Consider the following 25125-nt stretch of genomic DNA (forward strand, 5'->3'; position numbering starts at 1 on the left):
TGTATGACGACGTTGCATTTTCGCAGGAAGAAAACGAACGCAGCGGCGAAGTACTCTAATGCAGGAAGGGTCCACGCGCTCCTTTATTTATACACTTTATTTATTAAACAGCTCCGTCAATATCCTTTGCTCGGAATCGCTTCACAAAATGTCAACGTGTAATAATAATAATAATAATGCTTCGCAGGGATGCTAACGGTGTGCGCGCAGGACTTTGCAATCTCCTGGCGCGGCATTTGAAGCCGATGTCAAAGTTCATCAGAGCCCCCGTTTCGCCTCCTGTCTCGCAAGCAGCGTAAACGAAAAGTTAAACTCAATGGGTGGCACCACAGTCGACCGACGGGCCGCGTGCGGTGGGGGGGGGTAAGGTGTGGGTGCTCCCAGCTCGCCAATGAGCGGCTAATCTGTGCTCACCTACAAGGGGGGAGCTCTTCCTCCACCGTGGGATCGAGCGGCGAGTTCAAGGCTGCACTTCATACCTATTCTACACACTTTTATTTTTTTTTTATCTACACACTTTTATTTTTTATCTACACACTTTTATACATTTTTTTTTTTATCTCGCAGTCCTTTTAATCTGCGCGCGCCATTTACGCTTTGGCTCGTGTCCTGAACGTCACAAGTTGAGCATTGTTAACAATGCATTTATTTATTTATTTTTTAGAAGATTATATACGTATTTGGTCATTTTCACACATGCAGACTTGTTCTAGGGTTTTATATATATAGTATACCTCGATTACCAAAATCATCTCTAAAACAGCAGTGTATTTCCGGACATTATAGTTTTAAATAGATTTCAGGAATAATGAAACAAATATAAGGACGAGGTTTATTTTGAGTGCGCACGCTGCAACAGCCATGCCAGATGTTCCAGCGGGTCTCTGCCAACTACAGTTTATTGTTTTTTATTAGACTTTTATTATTATTCATCATCATTATTATTATTCAAGAACCCAAAGACACGGATGACAGTCCGGAGCAATACGTCCTGAAGTCGGGAGGGCATCGATGGGAAGCACTTGGGGCCCACTGCCCTACCACCACCGTGGGGGAGCAGTAGATTTGCAGGCCAGGGGGAAAATAGGCAATTACACCAGCCCACAGGGGATTATTGTGTCCGTCCGTCGTGCAGGGAGGGGCTGGGTGGGGAGGAAGGGGCTGGGTGGGGAGGGGAGGATGGGGAAGGGCTGGGTGGGGAGGGTGGGGCTGGGTAGGGAGGGTGGGGAGGGGATGGGTGGGGAGGGTGGGGAGGGGCTGGGCTGGGTGGGGAGGGTGGGGCTGGGTGGGGGGTAGGAGGGGTGGGGCTGGGTGAGGAGGGGCTGGTCACCCCGTGGTGCCCTTATAAAACTCAACGTTTAGCCTACTCACGCCGGCTTGTGCCCGCCCTCACAGTCGGGCATATTTGCGGAATACACCACGCCGCCGTTGACCCTGGCCATTGACCGAGCAACCCAACGTTCCTACCAGCTCCCTTCGCAGGAATGTGTTTCACATGTCCAGTAGGGACAGTGGTCAGAACGTTACAACAACAAACGGTACAAAAACACGATCGGAGTGCAAAGTATAGGAAAATAAGGAAATCACTCAAACAAAAAAACCCATTACAAATTAAACGAAACTATTTATATTTTACCAGGTAAGGCCCAATCAGCTATTGGCTATTTTTTCTGAAGCGGCCAGGCCATCACGAATGATAAGCCTTTCGAAGTGGCCTATCCTGTGGAAGTTTATAGCAGCAAAATAATCTAAATAATCTTTAGAGGGAGAGGGAAGCGGGAGACGATAACAAGTAGCCAAACAAAGAACGAAAATAAAATAACACAAATTCGATGCCAGAATTTATCAATATTGTATTCTCCTCGGAAATGGTGGAGAGTCAAGAGACCCATCGCACCCCCCTCCCCTCTCTCTCGTCCTGATGCCCCAATGTTTCTGGCCGTTCATGCTGGCTTCAAAAAGAAACGGAGATGCAAGTCGCCTCCTCTGGTGGTACAGTCAATTGAGTGATCGATAGTTTTCCCACAAAAGGGTACACGCGTTGTGTTGTGAGTCACGTGCTACGATATTTGTATAAGTCCTGCGACGGCTCACCTTTTCTAAAGGTCGTATTATTTGAATACGAAATTCTATGCATATCTCACCATTGTAACCTCAACCAACCTTGCGTCTGCTTTTTTTCCCCCTTTCTGTCTGTCCTGAGATAATACGCGCCTCGCTGACCTTTCGCTGCAACGTAAAGGGTCATTTATCCCAGCATGAATGCTTAACACGGATACCTGTTGTAGTCAATATTTTCATTGTCGAATTCTGCAGGCTTAGCTGGATGCACGATACTAACTGTGCAGAATACTTAGTCTACATCAACTAAAACGCCTCAATGAGCAGTCATCTTCCTACACAATTAGAATCGGAGCATTCTCTTGAACTAAAATGCAAAAAAAGGAAATTGCGAATAAACAAGTGATCTGATAACCAATTACCGTTCTGTGAACTCGAACACTCTTCAGTGAATGCATTTATCGCAGCAAAGTGACACAAATTATACAAATTCAGGCAGGCAAGAAGCATATGGCAGTGAACTGAGGGATAATTAGACAAAAATTTGTTAAATCACAATTTTGTCAGTTGTTTGGTAAAGGGCGACAGTCGTCTATTTACATGTAAATGTATGCCTTTTTCAGCAGATTCCCCCTCTTCCCCCAACGAATAAATATGACTCATTACGCGAGGTTTTTGACTCCGGAGACAACACAAGCGCATTGCTCTTGGGCGCCCACGCTCACCTAGAGGTGAGACAGTCTGCCGGCCCTGCAGCCGTTGGGACTCGCGTTCTAAATCGCCATCGCCCCTGCAAGTCTCAAACGGTCAAGCCGTCCCCCCCCCCCACCCGTAGCCTTAACAGACTGTTGGGACAAGTGCTATTCTTAGGTTTTTTCGGTAAAGTCACGTAGGTAAAAAATGAAAATTAATAAAAGTAAAATAAAAATCACGACGTTTCGGAGGCAACACAAGCTTCCGTCTTCAGGTGGAAGCTTGTGTTGTCTCCGAAACGTCGTGATTTTTATTTTATTTTTATTTGACTTTTATTAATTAAAATTTTTTACCTACGTGACTTTACCGAAAAAAACTAAGAATATGAATCCTTGCAGTCACGAAAGCTTCAAATCTGGGACAAGTGCTGTTAGCGAGCACCTATGAAGGCCGGCACAGCACACGAGGGGATGGGTGGCCAGCACCGCGCCCGGCCGCCTTTGCCTCCCCGGTGGTGATGTTGACACACCGCCACTAGCTACTCATTTGAGGCTGACCTAGGGGAGGCCAACGAGCGATTCAGATAATCATCACTGGCGTTGGCCCGTGAGCGAACTCGAGCAGCCAGTTTTCTAAGCGCGGCGCGCTAACCACTAATCCTTGCTAATCTCTTCAAGGAATATAAACCATCACGCGAACTCATCCTCGCAGCGGCTTTTGGCTAGACATTGAACAAAGACGGCCACCGGATTGCACGCTTTCGGATGCACTTCTGCGGCCGTCTGGAACGCTTTTTCTTCCGATATTTGGAAGCCACCGGAACTACGTACTTTTAAATCTAAATTGAAATCTCATTTCTTTAAAACTGCCTTTTGCGTTTAGTTTGTTGTCCTTCCCCCGCACCTCCGATTAGCACGGTTGGCAACGTACGGCGCAAAAGAAGTTCAACATACACGCATACACACTCCACCGCTCCCCATGGGTACCGCGCGCACACACAACACACACGACCCGCCGCGTGACTCGCCTGCATATGTAGTTGCTTTTGCACTTGTTGTTGAGGCTCAGGCAGTTGGCCCGTTCGGGCTCCTCGTAGGAGCACGCGGGCACGATGGTCTTCCGCCGCCGCTCGGTGCACGCGAACTCGGCGCACGGGCAGAAGAGCATCCCGTGCGTCGAGTTGGCCGGCACGCGCTCGAAGAACTGCCGCAGGGCCTGGTGGCACTCGCGCCGGCGGCACACGTCGCCCTTGGGGGTGCACGTCTTCACGTACTCGTTCTTGAAGCGCGAGCATGCCTCCTCCAGGTTGCACGCTTTGGCCGCCGCCAGGCACGCGTTGCCCGACGTCGGGACGGCCGGGGGCCCTGCGGCGGGAGTGGTCGCGTCCGTTAGGCCTCGGGGCGGGCGGGCGAGCGGAGCGGCGGTCGCGCGCGTGCGAAGGTTTGCGCGCGCTGGACTTGCAGGCCCAGAGGTGACCAGTTCGATTGGGCCTCCCAAGCGTGGCGGTTTTGACATTGGCGTGAGTTTTTCATAAATATCCCCTAACCAGTAACCCGTGACCCTGTCCACCCAGCAATTTAAATGGGTAAAGCCGCGGTTATTCGCTCGGCAGATCGCGAGTGGTGGGGTAAAATGTGGGTACCTCCAAGACGTGGCCAGCATGGAAGACTAAGGCCACATCCCCTATCGAGGGAACTCTCTAGAGCTCCCTCGGGTGAAAGACCCTTCTGCCAACAGTGGCGTGAGTGAGCAATTGCAGCGCTGCACCTTTACCTTTACGATAAGGTCACACAGGTCAAGTCACAGTGGTGCTTATCTCCTGTTTAAAGACTTGTGCCAGGGGGAGGAAATACCGCATTCCGCTAGTGGAGGCGAGGCTATCCCCAGGGTTACCAATGTTGGCTTCTCACAAGTGGGACTCGTGTTGTTAGCTTTAGTCAAGTTTAGTGGAATGAAAGAGCAGAAAGACTGAATCGACGGTGATCAGGATTCAAACTCATAACCTCCTGATTACCGGCTGCGCACTCGAACCACTGCACTACTGAGCTGCGTTGTTTGAAAATAAAGCTCTCCAAATTTAATAAAATACAATGCACATGTTATATAGGCGTGTGGAATGTGCCTATGTAAAAAGAGTACTCACATCATTAGTGTTACAATGTACATAAGCCAAGTTTTTTTTAATACGGATATTGTTCACGTAATAGCAGAAACATTAATGTTTCATTTGGAACATAAAAATAACGTGATTTACAGGATTAATGTTCCATCTAATTTGTATTCACATGTGTTATGCACGAAGATATTATTAATGAGTTTGTTTCATGCAAATACAAAATGCTTCAAATGACAGTTCAATGTAGCGTCTATTTTCTTTGTGATGATTCCCATGTATTCATGCTCACAATCTTCATCTATATCTCCCATTTTACAAGATGTTTTATTAAGCATTGGATTGTGTTATTGACTTAAGTTAACCCCCATATGTACCCTAAGCACACAGGCAGGCAGCCTCTAGGTAGTAAGTAAACCTGTGTGGTGACTGAGCATTGAGGCTGAATACCTATCAGCAATCATAATAATTTGCAATGCTGTAGCGACAGTGGTACATTTCAATTATGTATCACAATATAAAATAATTATTATTTTGCCTTTCAAATGCAACATTCATTCGGAATATCAAAAGCATAATTTAATCCCAGTTGAAGATGGCACAGTGGGTGGTCTGCTAAGGGGCCGTCCATAAATGACGTCACGCACCTGGGTGGGGGGGGGTCAGACATTTGTGACGATGTTTGACGAGGGGGGGGGGGGGTTGAGAAATGTGACGTCACATCAAAATGCGCAACTTTAAATATATATAGACAACACGTTCTATTTAATTAAATAGACTTTTTAATAAATGTTTAATTTGTTTTGGGGGAGGGGCAGAGCTTTGTGACGTCATATTTGAGGGGGGGGGTCTGACTTTTTGTGACGCCGTGTGACGATGGGGGAGGGGGGGTAAAAAATCGTCCAAAATCGCGTGACGTCATTAATGGGCGGTCCCTAAGACCAACTTGGCCTTAACGTAGTTTACGATTTGGAAAAATCTGAAGGTCATTTGCCATATATACACACGGCGGTCATAACTGCTGTTTATCCATGGCTAAATGAGTGAAAGACATCCAGCTCCCGCACTTCCTAGGGTAATTTAGGATGGAAACAGCATTTGTTTGATATGAATCCCTTTGAGCTTTCAATCACTCGCATTACACGTGGCCCAACTCGTTTCAGGTGGCCCAACAACGCATCACAGGTGGCCCTAGGCATCACAGGTGGCCCAACGCAAGCGCGTACTCGCACTACCAATTGCTACCAACAGGCGGCTTTGGAAGCAGCTGCAAGAAAACGGCTCCTTGGAGGTGGAATCTGCCAAAGAGGCTGCTTTTGCTGCCCTCGTGTATAGATTCGGGGGCCCACGTCTGTCTCCACCCGTTCCTTCTCTGTGACACCACGCGTCGCAGAAGCTCACTATGCTAGCGGTGTAAATATTCATGTACAATGTTAATGGATACAAGGGGAGTCGGGGGAGTGTTGGTGGGTTTTTTGTATTCATAGTTGTATATCAATTATTTGATGCTGTTAATGGTTAGCACACAACAGGCTTTGCAATTCAGAGGTCTTTGCTTCGATCTCCTGGCGTGGCGGTTGAAACAATGGGTCAAGTTTATTGAATCCACCCCAGCACCGCCTCTGCCCAGCTCAGCACCAACATGTGGAGTACACGACAGTTGTTCGTCAATCGGCAGGTCACGTGGTGTTGTGGGTAAAGTGTGAGTACTCACACACCCGTGGAAGAGTAGGCCAAGTACCCTCTCTAGAGCGGTTCTCTAGGGCCCCTTCTAGTGCCAGCCGCAGAGGCTACCAGTGGCGTTAGCAAGACATTGCAGGGCGACGTGGAAGCAAGCGGTTATTTGGCTTGGATACGGCAAGAAGTGGTCAAATAGGCATGATGTGCATGATGTGCGTGGCAGGGTGCTGTACGGCGTCTGCTTGCTAAAATATATTTCGCAATGGTATAATCCGATTTTAATAAATTAGCGTAATACATTTCCCCATTATATCGGTGCGACATTCAGGGAATTTGAGAGTAAAAGTTTGCTAAACATGAACATTTAATTAAATTCTAAGTTGTTGCATAATACAATCTAAAATGCTGCTGCATTTGTGGAAAAGAAAATTGGCAGAGGGTGGGTGGGAAAGAAACTTTATGAAAAGAATGAAAACGTTAAAAGAATATTTTCCTACGAACACAATTCTTTATAGAACCCCCCTCTCCGCCTTACCCCACCCCTTTAAAAAAATAGAGAGAGAACGGCCAACCCCGTGAAATTACAACTGCAGCCTGTAATTAAGGAGGCGTACGACCTGCAACGTCGGTCTTAGTGACGTTTATTGTTGGAGCGTGCCATGAGCCTGGCAAAACGTGAATTCCATTTTTATTTTCTCATGGCGCCGATGTAAAGAACAGATGCGCGCGATGGGTTACGCGCGTGCTTGAAATGGAAAGTAAGATAAACTTATCCGTGCGATGAGAGAGGTCTTCTACGAGTTACTTGTCCAACTGAAAAAAAAGTTTCCTGGGCAATTGTCGATAGCCCCGCTACAAATGTATATACTGTCTGATGTGCTCATGTGTCCATGTATACTGCACGTTGTTTTGATGTATACTGTTCATTCTTCTGGGTATCCCAGGGGATAGCCGCTACAATGTACGCTGCGTGGCAGTTTTAAATAATGGTGCACATTTCTTAAAACGCCACCAGCCGCCTCTGTTCACCGGGCAGTATAATTAGGTGCACCAAAGTGAATCAACGGGGTGTGTGAGGTAAAGTGTGGGTACTGCCATCCCTTCCCAAATGTCTGGTCAGTGTGGAAGAGTAGGCCAAAATACTCTCGAGAGGGGCTCTTTCCAGTGAAGGCTCCATCCGATAGCAGTGGCATGAGCGGGCTATTGCAGGACTACGCCTTTACCGTTTTAGGAGTCTCGTTTAGGTCAGGGGTCGAGTCATTCCTTTATAGCTGTGGAGTTGATGAAGTGAGTACCACTTTGTGGGAAGTCAACATGTGGTCGTTACGTGGGAAACACTGGTCCCTGTTATTGGAATGTGGAATTTCACTATTGTGTCAGTACTGTTCATACGACATTAGCATTGCTCAGAAACCACATTTTAGCTATTAGGTGAATACCGGAGTGAGTGATGGACTGATATAAATTCTAATGGTGTTCTACAAGGGATATAATGTTAACGTAGAAAAAAAAGGAATACCGTCGAAGTTTCTGTTAATCAGTAGAACATTCAAAAATAAATATTTAGATTTTGAGCCCCTTTTAAAATTGTGGGATCAACTACATTTTTTAATTACATTTGTTGTTATTGAGCCTGGGCCAATGCATTGCATTTGAAGGTCTTGGATTCTGAATCCAGGCACGACTGCAGATGTCCCCAGGTAGTCGTGCGATGAAGCTGACGCCAAAGAGGCCAGAAGGCATTCAAGAGCTGCTGCTTCAAGTTGCAGGCAAGCAGTGGAACGCATTCGGGACGCCATCCACCCAGGAGATGGGGTGAAGAGGTAGCCACGTGTCACATTGGAGGAGCGTGCACGATGGCAACAGCTTGGGAAGTAAGCATTCATCCAGCAGTGGATTTACCACGGATGATGATGATGATGATGTTGATGATGATGGACTAAACTCACATATTGTTAATTAGCACTGTGCTCATATGCTGCACTATCGCATCTGTGTGTCACTGTGCTTACACGAAGGCCAGCTATATTATCTATTAAAGGGCCGTTTGGATGCGATTGCCAGTTTTGGACCGAGTCCACCGTTTTCTGCGCCGGTAATTTTGTACGGAGCAGGGGGGGGGGGGGTCCCTTTCAGTGCTTACCTGCCGCTAGTGCCTGCAGACGGTACGTGACGGGCTCGTAAGGGGAGCTCCCGTAGATGTGATCACCTGCCAACAACAACAACAAAATCAACACACGAGGAGATTGCAACACCCTTGGCGACTGAAATTAATTCGGCGCAAACACAACAGCAACAATACGCGCTCGGTACACGCGCATCGCCCCCCCTCCTTTTCCGCGATATTTGCTGCTGCTGTCAAACAGCCAGAAGCGAGACCCGGGGACACACAACGCACACACGCAAACAATTTCATACATCAGCGTAGAGCGTCAGCACACCATGTATGGCAATACGGAACCCGTGCCATAGAAACGTGGCGTTTTTGAAGCACTCGCTCGGCACCGCGGAACGAACGCGTCATCGGGGACATGTAGACCGTATATGCTACATGTTGACTTTCATGATGATATCGCTCCGTATGTGGGTGCTCGCGCGTGTGTGTGTGTGTCTCTGTGTGTGTCTGTGTGGTGGGGAGCGGTGGTGTAGCGGTTAGCGCGCTGCGCTATGAACCCAGCGACCCGAGTTCAATTCCCGCTCACGGCCAACACCACAGTGACGATTATCTGAACCGGTCCCGGGCCTCCCCTAGGTCGACTCAGCCTAAAATTAGTACCTAGTGCGATGTGTAAACATCAGCACTGGGGAGACAAAGGCGGCCGGTGCTTAGGGCTGGGGAAACCAGCTCCTCGTCTCGTGCGCCGTTTTGCCCTAAATAGGGGGGCTCGCCTACAAACACTTTGGCCCCCTCTTTCTTTCGCATGGCTGATGGAGACGCAGAGCGAACAGCTACAATTTCACATTTAGTGTGGCACTGGCCCCTCCTCCCGCCCCACCTAACAAGGTAATGTCGGCTAACAAAAACAACGAGAGGGGGGGGGGCGAGGGGATGTTTTATGAGTCTTTTGTCATTGGCACGTGCACAAGACATGGCACGGCACGGCAGAAATCCAAAACGTTCGTTACAGGAGTTGTTGCAGCCCGGAGGGGTGGGGGGCGCATTGCAAAGCGATGGTAAATGGTCTCGTGTGACACCACCCCACCCCCCACCCCCTTGATGTGGGGGGCTCGCTTTGTGCCTGGGGCTCATTCTCAAAAAAAGCCTCCACCACCACCAACAAAGACAAATATCCCCCGTATAGCCTGTACAGACTGTTAGCGAGCACCTATGAAGGCCGGAACGGCACACGAGGGGGTGGGTGGCCAGCACCACGCCCAACCGCCTTTGTCTCCCCAGTGGCGATGTTTACACACCGCACCAGGCACTTATTTGAGGCTGAGTCTACCTAGGGGAGGCCCAGGACTCGTTCAGATAATCGTCAGCGGACTTGGCCGTTGAGCGGAAATCGAACTCGGGTCGGCAGGTTTCGTAGCGCAGCGTAGCGCTAACCACTACACCCACCGCTCCCCACCAACACCATCACCACCACCACCACCCCCCACCCACCCACCCGCTCGCAAGGACCCGAGTGACTGTCTGACGACGCAGGAACACGCAGTGAAGGTCGTCGGCACGTGTCCCTCGTGCACGCGGGACACAGGCGGTGGGTGGGTGCGGGGGGGGACACTTATCATCAACTGCCACCAGACATTGCCAATGGCCTTTGTTTTCAAAATATGAATTTGGTGGGACATTGATAATAGGTCACGTTTCAAGTTATTGATTTTTTTTTACCAACAACGAATCCCGCGCTGCTCCTCCTCCTCCTCCCCAGTAGTCACATCCCTCATCGTCACCACCACCACCACCGTCACCACCAACGTCACCACCACCGTCACCACCACCACCGCCACCACCACCACCGTCACCACCACCGTCACCACCACCAACGTCACCACCACCACCGTCACCACCACCACCGCCACCACCACCACCGTCACCACCACCACCGCCACCACCACCATCGTCACCACCACCACCGTCACCACCACCACCGTCACCACCACCACCGCCACCACCACCACCGTCACCACCACCATCGTCACCACCACCACCGTCACCACCACCACCGCCACCACCACCACCGTCACCACCACCACCGTCACCACCACCACCGTCACCACCACCATCGTCACCACCACCACCGCCACCACCACAAGGGTGCTCTGCGGTTCCTGCGTAGCTGTAAAGCATATTCACTTTTACGAGTTGTACCTTACAAAGTAATTGGGTCCATTATTTTATTTGGGCGGCTTCTCTCCCTTTCAATGGGCATGTGTAGGGAGCTCACGCCTCGGCATGCCCTGGTTAACCATCACCGTTACACGGGCTAATATTTGATTATCGCATCTGCGAGCCGACGTCGCGAGAGCAATTTGAGTTCCCTGACCTTACCCAAGCGTAAAAAAAATATACACATTCTGCACTGCCCTCGATGGATAACGAGCGTCCGAATACTATAGGCGGAATGCAGGTGCGATAATAAATCCAAGGTACGTATGTTGAACTTCTTTCGCACCGTACGTAGCCAACCGTAATAATCGGAGGCGCGGGGGAATGACAACAAAAAAGCAGCAGGAGGCCAAGCCATGATCAATCGAAACACCGGCGGGGCGCGTGTAATATGAATGTTGATTTGCAGCACCGTGCTCTCGAATGCGGAATGGGTTTTCAGCCACTGCAGCGAGTGGCCCACGAATTTAGCTAATTTATTCTTGAAAGCACCATCAGGGTAACATCCTGGCGTTTCAAAACTGTTTCCAAGTTGTCACAGTTTCTCCACTCCGGAGGGCCGAAAAAAGTATTGGAATTTCATTTGGAAGAAAAAAGTCCACAGATAATGCAATCTAAATAGACGGTCGTTGAGTGGTGGTGGTGGTGGTGGTTATGGCATGGGGAGGGTTTAATCCAGCAGTGGATTGATCATGGCCACTACTGCTGCTGCTAATGATGCTGACGATTACACTAATCCAGCAGCGTCCGTCTCCCCGTGCGTGAATTGTGAAGGCGCTCGCTCTCTCGACGACCACAAGTGCCCCACACGCAGACAATTATGGGAGTGACCAATGCACAAACGAGGGAGGACACTGGAGTTGCACGTTACACGTGGCGCGCGCGGGGGGGGGGGGGTACTGAGCCAGGGCCAAGTGCGCTTTGCTATTTACACCACAATTAGTTGAAAAGGAAATGTGACAATCGCCTCCGAGGCCGTGGCGCAACATGCGCCTGGCGTCGTTCGGAGGGCGCGGGGGAGAGAGAGAGAGCGAGAGAGCGAGAGAGGCCACATTCATCATCCAGCGCGAATCGTCCACATGCGCGTGTGCGAGACCGCAACCAACCCTCCCTCCCTCTCCGTGCCTTTCAATAAAGCTCAATAACAAAGACAAGCGAATGTAAAGAAGCGAGCGGCGTGCCGGCCGCGTTGTTGACATCGTTTTTCTGTGGGGTCGTGCGGGCCGCGCGCGCGCGTGCATCACGGTGGAGTTTGCAGGGCTCCGGGAGCCACCGACGAGCCCGAGATGGACTGGACGCGCCTGAGCGAATGACCGCCGCGTATCCCAGTATTATTGGACGTGGGTCATTAATTGTGGCAAACCTCGGGACTTTTATGCATGCACGTGACCAACAGTGCCGTTGCTTTATCGCCGTTTCCACTCTGATTGGTGGAGGGCCCTATGGTTAATGTCCCGGTGCGGCAGGGGTAAGAGGTGCGAGCGAGACACACACGGATGAGAAATGCGCCGTTAAACGGGGGACAGCAACGCAGCGATTCCATTTAGCGTGGATGCTAGGAAGACACTACGAATGAATTACAAAGACAAAGACCCCCCCCCCGTATAGCCTTAACAGACTCTTGGGCCAAGTGCTGTTAGCGAGTAGCACGTATGAAGGCCGACACGGCACCCCGAGGGGTTTGTGGGTGACCAGCAATCACCACCGGCCGCCTTTGTCTCCCTCGTGACGACGTTTAGACATCGCGCCAGGTACTCATCTGAGGCTTGGTCAACCTCGCGGACGCCGAGGACCGTTTGAGATAATCGTTTGAGATAATCGCTTGAGATAATCGTTTGAGATAATCGTTTGAGATAATCGTCACCGGTGTTGGTCGTGAGCGTGGTTCGAACTCAGGTAGCCGCGTTAGTGGCGCAGCGCGCTAACCGCTACGCTACCGCTCCCAACTGAGGAATTAACCACGACGACAGCATGCACGGCAATCACTCGCTCGCTCGCTGGGCTCCGCGCGTGTACTTGCACGCGGACCGACACGACTGGTTTTGCCACTGGTGAGGAACCCCTGGAGCGGTGGCGCAGTGGTTCGCCGGCTGTCGCTCTGAACTCAGCGTGACCTCGGTTTCATTTCTCGGCCACGGCAAAACAAATCCCTGCTCCCTCCGTACCCAAGAATTCACCAAGCCCGCAATGGCCAGCGTGCTGAAGTATGTCCAAACAGCCCCTCTCACATGACCGAGGAAGCATGACGAAGCCTTCATTCAGCAGCGGATAGATCAAGGGCTCGAGGAGGGAATCCCCTAGACTACAGGAGGCACGCGCGCGCGACACGTGACTGCTGTCGGCCCGGGTCTCTTCAGGCTCCCAAGTCCACAGGGCGGATTGCCACAAATCTCAATATAATAAGAACACCTTCTTGGTTCTTTCGGTAAAGTCACGTAGAAGGGAAGTAATAAAAGAATAAAAATAAAACATAATAAAACACAATTCTCACGACGTTTCGGCCACAACGCAAGCAGCCGTCCTCAGGTGAAGAACAGGTCTGTCGGGAAGACAGCGTGGAAAGAACCAAGAAGATGAATCCCTGCAGTCACGAAAGCTTTAAATCGAAATATAATAAGAACGCATCAAGAATAACGCATCTCTTTACATCTTTGAGCGTATGTCTCAGGCGTCTCTTTGAAGAAGTCGCAGTAGTTAAAACAAGGAATGGAGCACCATGGATATGAGTCGACATTATCCCCAAGGTGTCCTTGAAAAAAAATTAGAGCGCCATAATTGTGCGGAGTTTGAACACACACAGAAGGATAAAGATTCCCCGTATAGTCGTTCACAGACTGTTGGGGCAAGCGATGTTAGCGAGCACCTATGAAGGCCAGAATGGCACACATGGAGGTGGGTGACCAGCACCACACCCGGCCGCCTTTGTCTCCCTCGTGGCGATGTTTACGCATCCATCACACCAGGCACTCATTTGAGGCTGAGTCGACCTAGGGGAGACCCAGGAGCGGCTTGGATAATCGTCACCGGTGTTGTCCGTGAGCGCGGGAATCGAATTCTGGTCGCCGGGTTCGTAGCGCAGCGTAGCGCTAACCCATACACCCCCCCCCGCACTTAGAGACACACACAGACACATGCCGCACAGGAGCACCCACGCAGCCACGCGCGCGTCTCTGTCTCTCTCCGCACACGCTGGGGGGTGGTGATGGGGAGCCCGCGCGCCATCCCCCACCTTGCACGAATCCCTGGTGGATGCTCCAGTAGATGCGCAGGCAGTGCTTCTCTTTCTTCATCCCACGGCGACAGCGGCAGTCGGAGAGGGGTCCCGCTTGGAGCGCCTCGGCCGCGCTCACGCACTCGTTGCGCGCGTCCGGACCCAGCAGCATCTCGCCGCTGCCCGCCAGGCACTGACGCAGCGTGCGCAGCGTGCTGCTGCACTTGAGGTCGGCGGTGCACAGCTCGTTGCCCTTGACGCAGTCCACCCGAGGGGTCGTGTGGGCCGCCGAGCCCGAGGCGTGGCTGGCCCCGCGCAGGGCGGGCAGGGCCCCCGCGGCGGTCTTCACCACCGCGGCGGCCCCGACGCCGCCAACGCCGCCGCCGGATGATCTCCAGGCGGTCGCGGCAGAGCCAGAGGCGGCGAAGTAGCTGTCTGTGAACGCGTGTGAGTGTGTGGGAGTGTGTGTGAGTGAGTGAGTGTGAGTGAGTGTGAGTGTGTGTGAGTGAGTGTGAGTATGTGAGTGTGAGTGAGTGTGTGTGAGTGTGTGTGAGTGTGTGTAAGTGTGTGTAAGTGTGAGTGAGTGTGCGTGAGAGTATGTGTGAGTGTGTGTGTGAGTGGGAGTGTGTGAGTGTGTGTGTATGAGTGTGTGTGTGTGTGAGTGTGTTAGTGTGTGTGTGTATGAGTGTGTGTGAGTGAGGGTGTGTCAGTGTGCGTGATTGTGTGTGTGTGTAAGTGCGTGAGTGTGTGTGAGTGAGAGTGTGTGAGTGTGTGTGTCAGTGTGCGTGATTGTGTGTGAGTGTGTGAGTGTGTAAGTGCGTGAGTGTGTGGAGCGGTTAGTGGCGCTGCGCAACGAACACGACTTCCATTACCGCTCACGGCCAACATCGGTGACGAATATGTGAACCGGTCGTGCGCTTTCCCCTAGGTCGACTCAGCCTCAAATGAGTACCTGGTGTGATTGGTAAACAAACATCGCCACTGGGGAGACAAAGGCGGCCGGGCGTGGTCCTGGCCATCCACCCCTTCGTGTGCCGTTACCCTTTCATATGTGCTCGCTAACAGCACTTGCCCCAGCCGTCTGTTAAGGCTATACGGGGGATCTTTGTCCCTGTAGTAGTTAGTGGCCCTGCATTAATAACCTGGTCACCAGAGTTAAACACCCGCACACGGCCCACGTGACGAATATCTGCATCGGTCCTTGGTCTGCACCTGGTCGACTCAGCCTTAAGTGAATACTTTGTGTGGTGCGTAAACGTCGGCGCTGGGAAGACAAAGACGGCCCGGTGGGATTCTGGCCTCACCACCCCCCTCGTAAGCCGGGATCGGCCTTAAATAAGTGCCCGCTGACATCACTTGTCCCAACGGGTCCGTGAAAGCTCTACATTGTCGGCCTTAATTACTGAACTTGCTCAGCATCATCAGCTGCACGTGGTACTTGAATCTGTACAGGGCCTCCCCCAGGTCCACTCAGCCTTCGATGAGTGCCGGGTGCGCTTCGGCAGCAGCAGCAGCGGCAGCAGCGACAGCAGCATCACTGGGGAACGATGAAGGTTGGCCGCGGAATCTGGACACATCGCCTGTTGCGATGTTGCGAGCCAAAATAGGTGCTCGCTAACAACATCCCTCGATCGGGCCCTTTAGCGCGCTCGTTGTATTTTCGTCGAGCGCATGTCAAGGATCCCGCCGATGGGTCGCCGTGGGGGAAGATGTGCTGTCTCCGCGGCGCGGGTTCCTTTTTCTCGCCGGCTGTCTGGGCTTTGCGTTAAATACATCAGCGGGTAATTTAGACACGACGCCAATTGTCTAACGAGCTGCACAATAACACCACTTGGTCGTGCAATTAGCGATTCCCATCACGGGAGTGTTTTCGGAGAGGCATTTCCTATACTTCTTCCGCTAAAAGTGTCCCCCTGCTGCGTTGCGCACGCATCTGTGTGGTCGAATGACATCGGTGCGCCTCCCGTAGATGCATTCACGCGGTTTCAAAGCCGTCGTCGAGTAGCCTTGATCCTACCGGATTTCTTTTTTTTACAGTTTGGTTTCAAAAGCGATATCTCACGACGAGTTCATGAATAAAACATTCTCCGATGGAGAACGGGTGGAAGAAAGAAGAAGAAAAAAAACCCCACCCCCATCACGATCTTACAAGCAAAGCAAAGGCTTTGTCGGGGCAGCATTGCCCCCTAAAACACCGGGCTACCATTCTACACGCACATCGCACGCGTGGAGAATCGTAGCCCCGTGTCCCCCTTCCTCCGTCCGAGAAGCTGCTGCTGCTGCTCTCTTTCTCTACGAGTGTGGCATCGATGATATGCGCAACAGAGGTTTTTGCGGGTGCGATCCACGTCTGTCAAAGCCGTGTTTGTATATTTGTAAACACTCTACCAGACTGGCGTGCGTTACGTGTGCCTTAACACCTATTTCTTATTATTTTAATTTCCGTATTTTTAAAAAGTCGTTTAAAAATAAAAACACGCGCATATCTGTGCTACAGTCCACTGTTGTATGTGCCACGTAGCACGCTCCCTTTAAGCCAAAAATAAACGTTTGCTGACTAACATCTTTTAAAAAATACGACATTCATTCATAAGGGAATCGCGTTCTTTGGACGGGCGATTCACGTTCACCATCACGCGAACCCAATCTATGGGCATCATCGACATCGGTCAGGGGCCAAGAGGCGCGAACTTTGCGCTGCCCGCGATTGTTGCGCATCGCTCGTCGCTTGCTCACCTGCTGCCAGAGGAAGCGTGGCTCCCAGCACGATCATGGCGATGGCGCAAATGAAATCCATCTTCTCGCAGGTGGAGCAGGAGGAGGAGGCAGCGGAGGAGGCGACGCGCTCACGGTCAGCTCCCAGTTGGCGAAGAGCTCAAAGTAATTCTAGTGGCTGCAAATGGACGTCGGCCCCTTTTCGTTAATTCCAGCGCTGCGGTGAACGGCGAGAAGCGCAGCGATGGCGCGACTCGGTGCTGGGCTGACGCTGCGCCTGCAGCCGTCCATGGTCCGATTGGGGGGCCCCCCTCCGCGCTCCTCCAGACTCCCCGACGCGTGATACGTCCGGCGACTCTCCCTTCCCTGCGATTCTCGTCTTCCTTCAACGGGGGGCTTCACGTTCCTCCTTTATCACTCTCTCTCTCTCCTCTCTCTCCTCTCTCTTTCTTCCTCTGTCACTTTACACCCGTTCTCACTTGCGTGCTGCTGGCGCTCTTGTGTTTGTCTTGCCGCCCTGCCCCTTACACTTTGCGCCGTGTTCTAATGACGCATTCGGCGCGGCCAGAAGAGCGCGCATGAACCAAGAATTGCGCTCTTCTGCCCAGAGATCCAGGAGAGACAGCCAAGAGGCAATGAGAGATGGAAGAGAGTACGGAGAGGGAGAGAGAGAGACAGAAAGAGGGCGGAGAGGGGAAACGCGCTTTCAGCGCCCGTCAGTGTTGGGGTCCGCGGATCAATGAGGAGCTTGACGGTTTCGGGGTTTGCCTCCCCACACCACCACCACTCTTCCTCCTCCTGCTCCTCCTCCACTCCCCTCCCGCCCCGTCACAACAGACACAGGCAGCAGTAGCGGCGGCAGCAGCAGCAGCGGCAGGCGCTATGCGCAAAGCGGCGAGTGCGCGCTCACCGCTGCTGCTGTTACAGCGTCAATCTCCGCGCTGCGCTCAGTCGCTCCACATTATCCGTCGTCCGAAGAAGTCGCGGTTGTAAAAAAAAAGATAAAGGAAAATGAATAAAAAAAAGAGTCCCCGAGCTCGCTCACACACGTTCGTCCCTGGGCACCCCGTAGGACAGGCGCACGTAACACGCGGGCCCAATTATTAGCTCCTAAAAAGAAAATAAGCGCAGAGCCACCCGGCGCGTGAACACACGCTCCGTCATTACGCGATGGTGTGTGTAAGGAAGCGCATTAATTGTGCGAATTAAGGACAGCGAAGTTGAGCCATCCGAAGAGAGAGAGAGAGGAATTAACAGCGCGCAGCGTGTGCGCATTTTCAGTTTACAATCCCGCGTCGCCTCTGTAAGCAAGCTATCAAATTAAAACAAAACCCGGGGTTAAATAACAGAGAGCACGCCTTATTATCGTTGTTTTCCCTTTACGAGCTGACGCGCTACGCAAATAGTTTCCAACAAAGAGCCATCACCGTGCCCGTGCGGTGCCGGATTGGCTTTGGGTTGAGTCCGTCTCGCTTTGGCTGCAGTGCCCGAGGCGTGGGGGCGTGTGGGTCTGTGGTTGTGGTGGTGGCGGTGGTGGTTGTGGTGGTGGTTGCGGTGGGGAGGGGGGATGTGGGGACGGAGAAAGATCGGAACTTGCGAGCGAGTTTCAAAGACACCAATGTCATTTCGTGTGAAACAGCACCGCAATCACGCAGCAGCAGCAGCAACAACAATGATTTTTGGGGTCAAAGGTAAATGGAGCTAGCTGGAAAATAACTGTGCTCGTGAAGGGCTTTACGACCCAATTCTAATAATCGTGGTTGGTGATGGGGGGGGGAGGTCATTCGAGAACATGTAAGTCTTAATGCGTCGATGTGTGATCGGACGCTCGAACAAATACGAATATAAGAGTCTTGACGCACGAGACTGCGAAAGCGATCGTGCGTGGTGTAATGCGCGAACTTATTATCTTTAAAAAAAAAAAAATTTCACGTGATTTTTTGCGGCGTTTAAAACGGTCACACGCGTCACGTTGTGATGCGGCCATTGACGTCAGCGCGAGGCGCATCTGGCCCCACCACAACATCCGAACCACGTAATTACTTGAGCACTGAAAGCCGCAGTCAGTGAGAGGTAATTACCACGGGGGGGGCCGGGGGGGGTGGGGTCGCCTTCTCCAGTGGAAATTCCCATGTTCGAGTCTAGATCGAGATCCGGCCCCAACCCCTCCGTTTCTCCTCCGCCACAAGTGACTGATTGTCTTGGCTGTGAAAGCGTCTTTTATTGAGCTCCCTTCGCCACATCGTTATCTCCATGCTCACTGTTGCCTTTCGGATTATTGTCATGCAACAAAGCAAGGAGGCAACCCTCCTCCCTTCTCAGCCCCATCGACGTGTCGCCGTCTGTACGGCGTCTTGAGATGCGGTCCGAGTCCGACGTTCAACACATGACGAACAGATTCTCTACAAATGTTGATTTGAAGCTTTCGTGACTGCAGGGATCCATACTCTTTGGTTCTTTCGGTAAAATCACGTGGGTAGAAAATAAAATAAATCACGACGTTTCGGGCGCAACACAAGCGTCCATCATCAGGTGGGAAAGCATGGTCTGCTGCTGAGGCAGACTGTTTTAGAAGGTTTGAAATGGGTGTAGCTCAAGGGTTATAAAGAAGTGGATGGGGCTAGTGATGTTAATGTGAGAGATTAGCATGTAACTGTAAGATAGGAGAGTAGATTATCTACTGTGAGTGAACGCACGTTTAACTTATTTCGCATCGAACGCAGCCAAGCGTGATAATCGGAGGTTGCGGGGAAGGACAGCGACACTAAACACAGAGAGCAGTTCTCAGGAAATGACAATTCCACGTTCTCACGCCGGAGCAGATCCCAGACCCGTGTAACATTCATTGGTTGCTGACAACGAGCGGCGCGTGATTTCGACCAAGTGGATTACTATCGGCATCGAGGAGCGTTACAGAGCCCGATTAATACGACGTCTTAAATAACCCCACGTACACATTGCGTCTCGACTTTTCCGCTTTAAATGTACGATAATCGTTTGTTTATGTGTCGTTTCTCTCACTTGATACAGCTATCGTGCTTTGACGGTTCCACCTGAAGACGGAAGCTTGTGTTGCCTCCGAAATGTCGTGATTATTATTTTATATTTATTTTACTTTTATTAATTTTACATTTTCACCTACGTGACTTTACCGAAAGAAACCCCAAGAATATGAATCCTTGCAGTCACGAAAGCTTCAAATCTAGAATTAACTCGCATGCTCTTCGCCCTTGCCAACACAATCGCCTTGCCCGGCATTGCGCCCTCTCTTGGCGACGACTCGCACATCGCCGTCTGTGTCGACGCCACGACGGGACACACGTCCACGTCGTCGTGTCGCGCCGTGCGCAAGCTGCACGCCACTCACCTCGCTGGGCGGTCGCCCCGTTGATTAGCGGACACGCACGAGGATGTCCCGAGTAATAAAGTGTCGCCAAAGGTGTTCGCCAGGAGGTACGAATTGTGAGCCAAACGTAACGCGTACAACGCCCGATAAGAAAGCGTAAACATCCATCAATCGTCAACGCGGAGTCCACCGAACGCAGAACAATGCGCCTGTAAATAGAGACATGATACCTGCCAGCGAGGCGAGTCAACAGCGGAGTCATGCCAGTGTAATTAACGCACTGTAGTTACATCTGTTTGGGTTTCCATTGCAGCAGAACATGTCTTTGTCGTGATGGAAAGGAAAAAAAAACGCGACGTAGATTTATTCAGTTTGTGTTTCGGGTTATTGTTGATTGCGCGCGTGGTTTCAGGGCACGATTATTGTTGTTGTATGTTCAAAGAAGTTTCCACAATCTTGTTGAAAGGCGCGTGTATGACGCGTTGACTCACGTATGTCATATGTAGGCTGGGAATACCTGCTCCACAGTCACGTCCTCCCTTCTCTACGCTTACTAAACATGGACTCCCTTTAAAGGAAGATCTGCAACGGGTTGAAACATTCACGCTGGCCTGCCTACGATCCATCCAGGGTTTAACGAGACTGGATTGTGTCAGCAGTTTTCATATTTTTGAAAGATCTGGACACAGACCCATTAGTAAGCTCCTCCGGCAGGCGAGGCTGCGTTGGCTTGATCATGTAGCCCGTATACCCAGCCATCGCAAGCCCAAACAGCTTCTGTTTGGCCGGACAGAGGGGCTAAACAGGCATGATACGGGCTCAAGTATAGCTGGGCTGATGTGGTACACGAAGATGTGGAGACTTGCCGATGACTCGTACCAGCGGTGTCAAGATCGGCTTCTGTGGAGGAGGCTCGTGAAGGACGCTACTGGACAGTTGAAGGCAGTCGCCCTCCAACAGCAACGGAGGGCAGAGGAGCGACGCTCACAACAACGAGAGGATCGCCGGGTGGATAAAACGCAGCACGATGCCACAGTGGGGAGCACAGGTGGTGCATCTGTCGGTCATCTCAGTCAGTCTACCAATAACACCTGGCCCTGTGCCGTGACCTCCTGTAGGGGAAGCCTTAGGCACTTCACGTGGCCTCCACACGCACCTGGCCTGGCACGAGCATTGTGTTGACGTCACCGGCACTTGGTGGCGAACGGCGTTTCTTGTTGGACATTTGTGTTGAGATGTAACGTCTCGCTGATGTACACAAGGTGCTTCAAAAAAATGTGAACACTTCCGAGAATTTGCAACACTGCCACAATACACGTGCCTCCGGGCTCTGGAGACCACCTGGAGAAGATTCCAGTCACATGTTGACAATGATGGCGAACAAGTGGAGACTCTTTGACTTTTTTAAGCTATTAACATACATTTCTCATCATGGTATTATCCGTTTTTTTTCCATGAAAAAACGATAGTCCCATATAAGTATTAAAACAAAATGTAAGCACCCTATATACAGTATGCATTTGACATTGCAAAAACGATGGTTGGGGTTTTCTTTTATATAAGAGTATTTAAACATGAGCAATGAAGTCCATGAAATAGATACAGCAAAAACGACTTAAAGAAACTGTTTATATTTGGTTAAACGGCAAAAAAAAATCCAATTACGGATCTTGACTTTAGATACTACTATATAGTACACATAGTTACTCATCATTAAGGCAAGTCTTTGAGCACATTGCACATTTAGTAAAGGGCCCAATTCCAAGACTTGCACCTGCTTGGCTAGCGTCGTCATATATTTACTGTGGATGTACGCGCTGTCATTACATGTGCTGAACACAGCACGTGTAATGACAATGGTGAGCGGTAGTGTAGCGATGAGCACGCTGCGCTACGACTCTGGCGACCCGAGTTCGATTCCCGCTTACGGCCAACACCGGTGACGATTATCTGAATCGGTCCTGAGCCTCCCCTAGGTCGACTCAGCCTCAAATGAGTACTTTGTGCGGTGGGTAAACACCCCCACTGGGGACACAAAGGCGGTAGGGCGTGGTGCTGGCCACCAACCCCCTCGTGTGCCGTGCCGGGCCTTCATAGGTGATTCGCGCTAACAGCACTTGCCCCAACAGTCTTTTAAGGCTACACGGGGGGCGGGGGATCTTTGTCTTTGTGTTCAGCACCGCCGGCCAGCGGACAGCGCTGCAAGGAGAGCTCCAGCACAGGTGTGCGCGCGCGGAGTCTGAAACGCAACACGCAGCAGGCTGTTTTCCCTGTACACACAGAGGCACGGCTGGGGCATAAAGTCCCTCCTGATAAATGTAAACGGGTGCGAGGGTGTTTACCGACTTGGCGAGTACAGCACCGGCGGGCTCTATCTTCGACTGAGCCGTGTGCGGCGCAAATGTGTTGTTTTTCCTCCCCCATATTGCGTAGGTGGTGAAAGTTGAGTTTGCGATGGCTTTCCTTTAGCCCACCGCCGCTGACCTTCACGCGAGCGAGCGAGCGAGGGAGTGTGTGTGTGTGGATCTGTATTAATGCGATGTACGCACGTGCAGACGGCGCGCGCGCGCGTGCGTATTTATTAATCAACATTAAAACACGAACAGAGGCAACGTAATACAACGATACAACGGCCGAGCGTGCTCTTCTTGTAGTGCAATGGCAAATAGCAACCGTGTCACTCCTCGCGAGGATAGGTCATTGCTACGACATTTGGCCCTTGATATTGCTTTTAAAATGAGTAAACATTGCGCGTTTTAACCAAACAGATGTCCGACGAATATTATGCCTATGCACACACAGTTTTATTAGGGCAGCCCTGCGTTTAATGCTGGTGACAATAAACGCAATGAAACGCTGTGAAATCGTGCAAAAAAACAAAGGGGAGGCTAAATGTGGCCTGGGAATAGTTTGGCCTTTTTTTATTTTTGTTGTTGTTGAAAGGGCCAAGGGAAAATGATTATTTTGGAGGTGTGGACATCGCATTGTTCTATTAATGCCACGTGTTCACACCCAATACCCATCGAAGCAGAATCTTTCACATGGGTGCCTTTCGAGGATTTAGAGCTATATTTAACACGGACACTAATTCAGAATGTGGTGACATTTCGTATGCACGTCCAAATGTATTCAACAAATCGCTTAACGTCGTGCACTAAGTTGTCATGCAGACTTTTTAATTTTGCATCCTCAGCGGGCAGTCCTTAATCTGTGGTCACATAAAAAAAGAAACTCTGTTCACCATCTGCATGTTATAACTGATTTGAACTTGCAGTGTATTTTTTAAAACACTGCCTATCTTGAATGTGTGTAATGCATGTCCTTGAACAGTTGGTTGATTGGCTCTGTTTGCCCTCCTTCGAATAAGATGCATGGTTTCCACCACGAAAGTTTGCACGTGGGGACTGGTGGTTAACTCGATGAAAAAAAAATATTAATTCCAAATCACATATGGACACTGTCCATCTAATATTAACCTGCATTTGTACACATGCACACTGTTAAACCACCGCTGGTTAAAATGCCTCACCACATGGTGTCAATCGTGGGTGATTGTTTGACCATACTTCACCACCCGACTGATGATGTTGCTCGCCATTGCTGTGATGTTAACCATGGCAACGAATCAACTTCAACGAACCAGATTCATAGCACAGTGCACTTACAACTTCACCATCTCCCCAAAGTTGTAATTGTATGTTGACAGTCATGCTTCAAGATGAGTATATGCGAACGCACATGCTTCATCATCCCCAACATCTTTTATTTCCATCCGTCACTTGTTTTTATTTTTTGTTTGCTACGCTTGCTTTAATGATTCACTCATAGACACATTGGCCACGAAGTGTCAACCCGGAATGTGATCAGGGCTGAAACAAACCTTCAGTTCTGTCCAGCACAGGTGGTGTGTACATACAAACACGTCAATGTTTCGTTTTGGAGGTTTTTATTAGTCTTATTCTTCTTCTTTCGCAAATGCCCTCAGGCTTGAGAACTAGCCAGAGCTCCGTCTGTCGAGAATCCACAAATCCCCGACGTAAAAATTCCACAGGTTCTCTGTTGAACAAAAGTATTTTTTGTAACATTATTTTCTACGACTGCGCCGAGGTTGTAGCAGGTTGGGTTTTTCTTTTGTATCTGCAATGCAAGTAATGGAATCGCAAATTCGCCACATATTATAAAAGTCCGGCGCTCCGTTTGTCCGTCAACCAAATGATGAGAGCCTTTCAGAAGAAGGCCTGAATCAAAAGTGATAGAAAGTAGACCCACCAGATGTTGGGCTAATAAGTTGATCCAACAGGGTTCAAAAAATTATCGACCCTCCCCCACCCCCCATACAATAGAGTCCAGATTTCTTACGTAGACAGGAGTCAGTGTAAGGCGGCCGCAGGCTGCCGAAATTCTAGTACAGAAAGAGAGAGAGAGATTCAGAGAATGGATGTTGTTCGTTCACTTTGCAGCAGCGACTAAATTTGACCAAAAACGGAGATGTCCTCTCGCCCTCAGGTTTTGGGCAATTCGACTGAGCAGAGAGCTCACAGCATTAGAAAAAATATCACCACTGTGGAATCGCGCACCTGTAACGTGGTCGTCTTGCTGTTATTCACCTTGCAAACCAAAAGTGGCCAAAGCGTGTGTTACGAAGCAAGAGAGCACACAAACATTCGTAGACGCTCTCTTCGCGTGGGTTACAAAGGGTGCATAGCCGAGCCTGATAGCTGTACAAAAAGGTGCGCGTAGCGAAAGACGCGCCCCCAAGACGCTGATCTTTGACACACCGAAAGAAGTTCACGTGGAAATATTTTACTCGTCTTCAATAGTTTCTTCCTTCAAAAAAACACCTCCACGGACGCTGTTAATCAAAGTTCTGAAGTACCGAAGTCATGCGTGGGTGGGTGGGTGGTGGGTGGTGAGTTGAGCAGTGCAGCACGATACGCCTGGCTGCTTTTATTCTTCCCCTAGGACTTTCTGCA

At 50.6% G+C, this 25125-nt stretch overlaps 1 protein-coding gene across 2 annotated transcripts in view; it reads right to left on the bottom strand.

Moving 5' to 3' along the window:
* The window catches only part of LOC144721706 (GDNF family receptor alpha-4-like), a 50153-nt gene extending 32567 nt beyond the window's left edge, over positions 1–17586 (bottom strand). For both annotated transcript variants that reach the window (XM_078599567.1, XM_078599566.1), the window contains exons 1-4: positions 16828–17586; positions 14110–14526; positions 8691–8756; positions 3782–4118 (exon numbers count right to left, since the gene is read on the bottom strand). In XM_078599567.1, coding sequence (XP_078455693.1) covers positions 3782–4118; positions 8691–8756; positions 14110–14526; positions 16828–16888 — 881 coding nt within the window. In that variant the 5' untranslated portion in view covers positions 16889–17586. The remainder of the gene's footprint in view (positions 1–3781; positions 4119–8690; positions 8757–14109; positions 14527–16827) is intronic.
* Between the last annotated feature and the right edge of the window lie 7539 nt (positions 17587–25125).

The sequence above is a fragment of the Lampetra planeri genome, chromosome 12 (assembly GCF_965212315.1).
Source record: "Lampetra planeri chromosome 12, kcLamPlan1.2.h2, whole genome shotgun sequence".
NCBI classification, from domain to species: Eukaryota; Metazoa; Chordata; class Hyperoartia; order Petromyzontiformes; family Petromyzontidae; genus Lampetra; species Lampetra planeri.